Source organism: Odontomachus brunneus, unplaced genomic scaffold (genome assembly GCF_010583005.1).
Source record: "Odontomachus brunneus isolate Ranch 3 - 2012 unplaced genomic scaffold, Obru_v1 Obru_scaffold_002, whole genome shotgun sequence".
Classification (NCBI taxonomy): domain Eukaryota; kingdom Metazoa; phylum Arthropoda; class Insecta; order Hymenoptera; family Formicidae; genus Odontomachus; species Odontomachus brunneus.
The window spans coordinates 354,606-364,349 of record NW_022639452.1 but is presented as its reverse complement, the minus strand read 5'-3'; the positions used below and the strand labels follow the sequence as shown (position 1 = coordinate 364,349).

General features: G+C 34.9%; 1 protein-coding gene across 2 annotated transcripts in view; it reads right to left on the bottom strand.

Annotated features, from left to right (window-relative positions):
• Window positions 1-34: 34 nt before the first annotated feature.
• The window catches only part of LOC116841518 (protein CASC3-like), an 11,174-nt gene continuing 1,464 nt past the window's right edge, over window positions 35-9,744 (bottom strand). Inside the window, exons 2-10 of one of the 2 annotated variants that reach the window (XM_032809560.1) lie at window positions 5,455-5,801; window positions 4,623-5,053; window positions 4,410-4,545; window positions 4,177-4,328; window positions 3,680-4,092; window positions 3,318-3,560; window positions 3,147-3,179; window positions 2,692-2,948; window positions 35-2,591 (exon numbers count right to left, since the gene is read on the bottom strand). In XM_032809560.1, the coding sequence (XP_032665451.1) occupies window positions 1,956-2,591; window positions 2,692-2,948; window positions 3,147-3,179; window positions 3,318-3,560; window positions 3,680-4,092; window positions 4,177-4,328; window positions 4,410-4,545; window positions 4,623-5,053; window positions 5,455-5,547 (2,394 nt within the window). In that variant the 5' untranslated portion in view covers window positions 5,548-5,801 and the 3' untranslated portion in view covers window positions 35-1,955. Of the gene's footprint in view, window positions 2,592-2,691; window positions 2,949-3,146; window positions 3,180-3,317; window positions 3,561-3,679; window positions 4,093-4,176; window positions 4,329-4,409; window positions 4,546-4,622; window positions 5,054-5,454; window positions 5,802-9,744 lie in introns of those variants that run through there. The other variant, XM_032809568.1, reaches the window with a different exon arrangement.

Genomic DNA, 9,744 nt, shown 5'->3' with positions numbered 1-9,744 from the left:
CGTTTTCGCTTAAATTTACACTTTATTGCGAAGAAGTTCACCTTATAAATTTCATGTTGAAAGCTCTATCCATTTTATAGAATTTGGTTTTTAAGGCTTTGTATGTGTGTACAACTTTGCCATTATTATATTCCTAGCTATAATGATTCTAGGATGAGTTGAAAAGAAAATTAATCGATCGCTTCTGGACGCATCTGGACGCGTTTTCTCGCAAATTTTAATATATACGTTTGAAAATAACATATTATTTCTATGATTAAAGACTTTACTATCCAGAACTTAGAGATACGTAGTTTAGACAGCTTGAAAAAAGCAATGTATATTGTTTGCGACTAATAGCCAGTTTGTATTGAATAGATCTTAAAATATGTAAATATATAATGCAAAATATCTCATAAAATATTTATAATACAAAAGAAAATTAAGTAGTAAATAAACATTAGATCTGTTCATTCCAGCTGTACTCCCCTACGTTTTCTTTCGTTAAGATGACACTAACGTACTTTTATCTCTACGCAAGTACAAATGAGAAAAAAGTAGTGCAGAAATGTGTACAAAACGCGCAGGTGGAAAGAACAGACATATTATTATTAGAGAAAGAGAGAGAGAGAGAGAAAGAGAGATTAACAGACATATTATTAGATACTTTTTTACTTTTGTTACCTTTTAATCGCGTACAGAAAATTATTCATAAACACGTATAAAGATATATGCACATTTACGTTATTCAATGAAATATATATTTCATTAATATTATAACTACAAACATTTCTGCACTGTAAGTAGTTGTAACATTGAAAAAGTATGTAGAGTTATTAGTTATATCGTGTCTCGCAGTCATGGCGGCCACGTAGCTGCCGAGTATATTACATTATTAGTACACAATAATGATTTCCGCTAAACAGTGCGACCAGCTATAGTAAACTCTGCTTATAAAAAAAAAATCGTCATTACTCAATACAAGGCAATAATAACATCAACTTTACGAGATTTCTATCTAGACGTTATTATTTGCATCGAATAGAATTGTTTGGATATCAATTTTTTGAAAACATTTTATTTTAATTAATTGTGTGAAGACGTCTTTTTTAAGGTTTCTTCGATAGGTCACTGTCGTGCTGGATTACTGGACGATGCCATTGAACGTGATATCGCATAAGCTTTTCTTCAATTATACTGAAGTCCTCTGTTTATTATATAATTGATTATATAAAATTCTTAATAATAATAATAATAATATAATCTTTCATATTTTCACATAATCTATACGCGTTCCGCTTCAAGCAAAAATATAGAATAACTGACCCAATTTTGCAGCCATTTGTTCAATGATAAACCAAAAGAAGAGTGATTTCTCAATGAGCAATTTTAGTCTCATATAAAATGTCAAAGATACATTTTGTCACATATCTCGTAAAGCCCGTACTGCGAATTAATTGTAACAAATAGCATGCAGAGATATTAATTAAATACAATGTTTAGCTAGTCTACGTAAAATCTATCTATCTCAAGTTTATCTTAAAATAAATAGCTAACGTGGCTGCAGTGGCAGATCAGGTTTCCTAAAGTTATAAGTCGCAATATACACGCACGTCAGACACCTAATTAGTTTAATGCACGGTTGCGATAAAAAGCATCATTTTAAGATTCGACATTTTAGTCGATCGTAAGATATCGTGTTATCGCACTCCCGAATGAAACATGCGAATAGAGCGATTAATTATTCCGAGTCCCTGATATCTCTATAGCAAACAATTGCATGCACAGAGCAATTGCGAGAGTAAATATACGAATGCGGATATATGAATGAACCAGATGCATTCGAAGCAATATCCCCCTACACATTGCGAACAGTCAAGTCCCATTTTATATAAATGTTTGCAATTTGCGATAAGTCAATGGGAAAACGACGGTAGCGTATAAATATAAAGTGCATATAATAATTACACTTTTTCTTAGGCTGCCGCTTTTTCGACAATGGTATTTTCGGTAATCGCGGATTCAATGTTACTTAATTCGTGTTCAGTCTCCGTGGTGGTGGTGGTAGTAGCTAATATAGCTGGATTGTGTGAAACAGCATCTTTTTCATTGGAAGTTGTCTCCAGCAATGTTTTCACACTGACACTGTCATCTAGGTTATCTTTTTTAACAGATGATGCGTCAAGCATTATATGAGTATCGACATTGATATTTTTGTCTACGATCTCGTCGATATTCACTGTTCTAACTGCATCCAAAGAAGCTTGAATCTTTTGAGATTCTTGATCTTTCGGCGTATTCGATTGCTCGATTTGCACACTGTCGAATTGTCCTGGCACGGGTTTATCGTCACTTCCTGCCACTGTATTAATCTTGACTTCTTGTTCAGTCTGTTGCGTATTACCAGGTTGATTATTTTGTTGATACTGCTGAGTACTCCTACCTCTTCCTCTGCTACTCTGCTGATTATCGGGCGGTGGAAGAATAGGTATCGCCGCTTTTGGACGTCGCATAGGAGCTGTCTGCGCTTGTTGTTGCTGTTGCTGCGCTGGACTATAATAAGTACATCCTTGTGGTTGAAACAATTCTTGGGGCGGTGGTGGTCCTTGAGGCTACAATATTATAAAATACGTCATAAAAATTATATATATTTGTACAAAATATTTAAGTAACATATACACAATGAAAGAACTATAAATCTGTTATTCTTACCTGTACCGAAGGATTATATCCTTGGTAACCTTGAAAATTCGGCGGGAATGTTGGACCATTTGGGCCGGGAACATAATTAATTATACTAGGAGGTGCGGTTTGAGGAGGAATAAATTGAGGTGATGGTACTAAATATGCTGGTGGCGGATAACCAGCAGGTTGTCCGCTAGGCGGTAAAGAAATAACAGGTTGCCCTGCCATGGCTGTTGTGGCTGGAGCAACTGCGGAAGATTGCTCAAAATGTCCTTGCGGGTAGCCTGAAATGTTAGCAAACATGATGAATCGTGATAAGCAGTCGACAGGTTCGTAAAATAATGCGCGATACTATTCTAAATTAATCGGTTAATTTGTATGTAAATAATTCTATGTATATCCGATTAATTAGCGTTACATATTCCAATTTATATTTTTTAAGGATAGATGCTCTTATATAGGAGATATCTTTTCTTCCCTACCTTGAGATTCTAGAACAGCTCTTGAATTTCCAGCTAGGTACGCGTACATACAAGTAACATATTAATATCAAATACATGCTCACTCATCAATTATCGCAAGAAATAATTTAGCAAATAGAAATTATGATAAAGTAAATTTAAAATAGAACGTATCGATGTATGTATAGTTACCTTGAGGTGGAAAATATCCATGCTGTCCATGTTGAGATTGATAATTTTGCTGGCCTGAAGTTTCCGAAATGGTGGTTCGCTGACGCTGACTCGAGTATCGTTTAGGTCTGTTTCCAGAACCATCTTGTTGCTGCTGTATGGTCTGTTGTTGCGAATGCGTTTGTTGCTGGTGCGACTGTTGCTGCTGCATTCTAGGTGGTACTGCGTTTGATCTGTGCTGATTGGAGGACGCGAAGAAGCCTTCTACAAATAAAAATGAGAAAGAGTAGATCAAAATATTGATCTAAGAAATACTATATAATTATCTGATGTGAATATTTCTGCAACATTCGCGTTTACAGGAATATTTAACAAAAACTCACTGTTGTGTCTTGCAGTCTGATGATATTGAGTACTATCATTAACATTAAGTTGTTTCATATCATGAACAAGTTGGTGCTCATCATTGAGCTGTGCAGTATTGTTCCTTCTATTCTCAATAGCAACTGGACCAGAACCACGGCCTTTCGATTTATTCTCGACTATTCTGTTAGTGACCATATTGTTATTGGCATTAGATTTGAAACCTCTACCACGTGTCCTACTCGCGGCTAAGCTTACGGACTCTTGGGCATTTCTCTTATTATTTTCCCTTGGCGATACTTTGTTACTGGCTAATTTTTCCGCATCACCACCAGATCCGTTACTTCCATTTGCATTTTGATTTTGGACCAAAATTTTACCATCTTTCTTCCATGCTGTATTAGTAGATCCATTTGGCGCTTTGTTGTCATTCCTATAATAAATTTTCCCATGCAAAACGTTATTTGCATTTTTTTTTTAGAAATACGTTTCACAAATATAAAAAATTGTTACATACGTGGATGTGTTGGAAACAGTAGAAGTCTTAGATTTTGTATTATCTTGCTGGGATTGAAGAGGTGGAAAATTTTGTACCTTGTTTTGAGTTTTATTTTTACTACTATACCAAGCCGATGAAATTACAGGTTCTTCTACTTTACTTGGAGCATTCTGTAGAAATTTAAAAAAGAAACGTATAAAGCTCACAATAACTAATTTCATTACTGAGATTATGTATGACGTAATACTCACTTTACTAGAACCAAGAGTAGGAAAATCTTCATTATTTTTATGGAAGCGCCTATTATTTACTCTACCAGGAGTATTACCAGTTTTTCCATAGGCATCCTCATCTTCCCAATTTCTTGTATACTTATTAGGCCCACGACTAAGAAAATATATAATTTGTAATACAAATACACAATAAAATCAAGATTTAAGCTGAAACTTTATCAACAAACTTACCCATATCTTCTTCTCCTCCTAGCTCTAGGTGGTCCTTCTTCATTTCTTATGTCATAACCATATGTTGCTATTAACTCTTCAGGCTTTTTTGGAGCTTGTTCTTCGTCATTGTATCGATCATGATCCCATCTATCTCCCTTATCCTTCCATACTTTCTTCTCCTTAGTCTCTTTCACACTAGTTTGGGTCTCTGGGTTATTGTCAGTTATCTCATCAGTTGTACGATCATCATGTTCATAAAATGTTCCACGCTTTGGAATATACTGTGGATTACGTCTGTCCTCATCATCATCCAACTTCTTTTGTGGCTTTTCTTCTTCTTGACCATCACCACTTTCTCGTTGTTCTCCTCCATCTTGTGATTCAGCATCAGAATCACTTTCATAAATATCACACTCAGAATCCTGGTGTCCATCAGTTTGTTCGCTACTCTGTATACAAGTTGTATAAATTAATATGTAAAATAATATCTAGAATATTCACGGAATATATATTAGAATATATCAGATTATGATAGAACATGCCTGTGAGTACGCTAGGATGCAACATTTGTTGCATCCTAGCATAAGTCTAAAATCGATTGAAATGTTTGAATTGAGTTAAAAGGCAATCGCAAAATCGTCGATTGCTATTAAAATAAAGTGACCCGCCGGCCTACTTAACGCGATCTGTCCTCGATTGATTCCGCGGCGCAAACGTGATGTAAACTTCCGTCATTACGTTTGTACGCGGGATGCATGGCAAACAAAAAAATTATTCGTGCGAAATGCTAATAAAATGCACGTCTCTTCGAGAGATTCTGTATTTATGAGATAATAGAAAAATACTTTACCTGAGTCTCCTTTGTTACGTTCAATTCCTCACACGAGTCCGAGAGATCGTCGGACGACTGATTGGACTTTCGACGTCGTCGTATATCCGACATATTACTTGGCGTTGAGGATTAAGTGTTTCTATTTTTTCACTATTTCTGTTTAACGCTAAGTATGAGCGAAAGGTGCTGATCTCTACGAAACACCTTGATGATACTTCGGGTTAATCCTTCGTCGCAACTGTACGCATATACATGAGTGTACAACCTCACAGATCCTACAGGACCAAACGACTACAACGACGGGAAAACTCTGCCTGAATCACCGATTTCGTCTTCACTGCAACTCAGTTTTGCTGAAACGACCTCTAGTAACGACAGATAGAAATATTCCAATTAGAGAGAAGCATGAGAGCGGCACCAGCCTGATTAAAGCCCTATGCACAATGCCAGGCAACAGGCAATAGGAATAGGCATTAACCAATAGGAACAGAGAATAGAAATAATTGACCAATTCGAATTCCTATTCCCTGTTCCTATTGCCTGTTGCTTGGCATTGTGCATTGAGCGTTAGGCTGCGTTCGGAAACGTCACTCGAGTACTCTTCCTCTCTTTTTATTTCACTCTTGTATTTCGCTCATTCCAACGGCTATCGTCTAGTAGTGTGCACACAGTGTGTGTTTCCGAACTCAGCCTTAAAGGCCAAATCACACTAGCGATTGGCGATTGACGATTAAAGGTTAGAAATTAATGAATCAACAAGCTTCAGCCTTGGCTTGCTTTATTCCAATTAGTCAAGATCTAATCTTCAATCGTCAATCATCTATCGCCAATCGTTAGTGTGATTTGGCCTTAAGGCCAAATTCTTCTACCAATCACAGTCATTGATTCTTGGACCGTAAGAAGAATCAATGACTGTGATTAGTCAATTTGCTTACTGCTTACGTTTTACTGCTTAAGTTTTTTTGTGTGTCACTAACCTAATGGCTCCTGCACACAGGACGCGGTAATGCTTGCCGCGCGACGGAAGTCTGCGCGACAATCAATCAATATGTTGTTTTTCCGTAAGAGCTAGAAGGCTATTACGGGGAGCAGCATATTGGCTGTCGCGCGAACTTCCGCCGCGCGGCAAGCATTACCGCTTGTGCAGGAACCATAAAGGGACGTCTACATTGGAAGTAAACAGTAAGAAGTAGAAAGTAAGAATAAGAAATTGACCAATCATAGTTAATTATTCTTCTCACATTCGACTGTGGTTGGTTAATTTCTTACTCTTGCTTCCTACTTCTTGCTATTTACTTCCAATGTAGATGTCCCTTAAGCCTTCTAGTATATATATATATATATAGTTTACTACACGTCACACACACAGGACCGCCGCCATTTTCTCGCATGCAACCGGAAATTTTACGCGACGAAGCTCTTGTTAGCAATCTAGTTTAGTATAGACATCTGTGGTTTATACTTACTATAGCTGCGTTCAACATTGTAAAGGGACGTCTACATTGGAAGTAAATAGCAAGAAGTAGGAAGTAAGAGTAAGAAATTGACCAACCACAGTCGAATGTGAGAAGAATAATCAACTATGATTGGTCAATTTCTTATTCTTACTTCCTACTTCTTACTGCTTACTTCCAATGTAGACGTCCCTTTAGATTCCTAACTTTAGACCAATTACGGATACTTTCCAGTTACGTACAATCGCGGATTTAGGCTGCGTTCCGAAATTCACTGTCAGTGCTGAAATTCTATAGTATACGTGACATGAACTATAGAATTTCACACGGTTTATATAATAAAGAAATTTGACTTTGAGCGACATTGTTGTGAATTAGTACTGATTATTAGACTGCTGTATAATCAACAATGATAATACAAAATAACGTAATTGAATCATGTCCACAAAGCCTTTCTTGTGTTTTCATTTTTTTCCACGATATGTTTTTATATTTTTATGAAGTGTATCATTAAAGATTAAACATCTCGTGAGTTTAAAGTGAAGAAAATATGCTTCTCTGTAAGCAATCTTCAGCTAATTAAAAAATTTTATGACATGCTTACATTATATCACAATATATTTCAAAATATAGAACAATAAGTAGGAAATCCTAGTTATTGATTTATATTTTTGTTTGCGAGTTTTTATTTCTTTTTCTAAAAATATAGAACATTTGTAAATATGATGATCATACACAACTGATAAAATTAATCCAGAGACAAATAAATATGAGAGAATCTTAAGAAGGTGTGAAAAGATAAAGGAAATAGATGAGATCATAATTGATATAATGATGAAAAACAAGCTCTTTCTCTTTCTCTCTCTCTGGAAAAAACTTGAAGAGTTGATAGTGATATATTATTACAATATAAGAAATAAAGAAGGTCTATTAGAGCTAAGAAAAAAAATATGTAATATAAATTTGTTGAAATAAAATTTTAATTTATGTGTTATTATGTATATAATTTTATTATGTATTTTGTGTATTATGTATTACAAATCATATAATTTTTTAGCCATAAGCCTAAACATAATATATAAGGAATTGGCATGATGCCCATGGAAAAATATATTCCTGGGAGCAAATAATAAGTGCTTTCACAAAAGTAATGAAGTTATTTCTATTCTTGGTTCTATTAAAATAAGTGTCACAAGATACATAATCTCATCAATGCAAGTAATTATTGCAAATTTTATATATTTATTTTCTTTTTAAACTTTTTATAGAATATTTCAACTATAAAGTAGAAGAACTTGTAATTTTATCAGTTTGGCACAATAGTAAGAATAAAATACAAAATAAGATATATATATATATGTGTGGGAACATAACTCACTATTTTCACATTTTTATTGCATCAAAGACCTTTAAAAACTCGCTTTCTTTCGGGTCCGATTTCTCGGGCCCCATGCACCCTACCAAAATGAGACATAGTTCGTCGTCTTCAGTTCATCGAGATCTTTAATTTGGTATACATATCGACCCTATATTGGACTGCCGGGAATATAGGCACAGCGCTCATATCTATTTGGCCGCCCTCTTTGCTTCGATGAATCATGTTTCAACGGACATACATGCGGCAAACACTTTGTATTTGCTCTATTATCAATGTTCCATGCTAACATCACTTAACATATTTCTCTAAAAGTATATAAATATATAAAACCTATGCAAGATATAAGAAAAGTTTTTTTGTAGTGTTCTCACGATCGCGTAACGCATTTTATATTTTCTCAAGCATTTCTAAGCTGCCTACATTTAATGTATATTTATTCTATGGCTACGTTTCGAATTTTCTCTGAAAATCAAGCAAATACCGAAAATTTATGGTTAACGTTATATGTACCATTGTAGTAGTATTCTTTCAGTACTCTGACAATGAGTACGCAAACGCAGCTTGTACTTGACAAGTTTCTCACACTCGATAAATCTCTTTTAATTGAAATTGGCTCCTGCAGCAAAGAAAAAATGGCTAATACAACAAATTGTGTTTAGTTGTCCATATGTAACAAATCTTTTTTTTCCGTATGTGTTTGCTTGAATCTCGCGCTAATGTAAATCTCCACTTTGAACATCGAATCGGCTTTCAGTTTCGCTTTCAGTTGCATTAGTGAACACATTAGGTTATTTTTTGTGATCATTAATCGAGAGTGATTCATTTTCTTGTAGAAAAATTTTTTACGAAGCGAAATAAATTTCTCTCTCTTTCTATCTATTTAACCATTAGATACAATCAATTTGCCGTTAGTAGAATCATATTAAATAATCGTGGGCAAAGTTTTATGTATCTTTACTCGAGTTTCACACTCGTGAGATCTTTATTTAGAATATCAAATTAGCTTACAATCTCGCTATCAGTTCTATTAATGAACATTAAGTTTTTGCTTGTGGCCGTTAATCAGGAGAGTGATTCATCTTTTTCGGGAAAATTTTTTATGAGGCGCAAATGCTGAATTTCGCTCTCTATTTTTTCTATATAATCATTAGACAATCATTAGACAATCAATTTGCTGTAATAAAATTACGCTCAATAACTGCGAAAACCCAATATTGCGCGAAGTGAGTAGGTGGCAATGTCATAGGTAATATTTCATATATCTGTTGCAACAAAGTAATGTTAAAAGTAAACTTTAAAAACAGATATCTCGAGAAGTGGTCAAATAAAATTTTACACGATTGTCGCACATAATATATTCGAAATTTAAATCGCACCATCCCTTTTATCTTTTAAACTCGCAGAGCGAAATTCAGCATTTGCGCCTCATAAAAAATTTTTCCGAAAAAGATGAATCACTCTCCTGATTAACGGCCA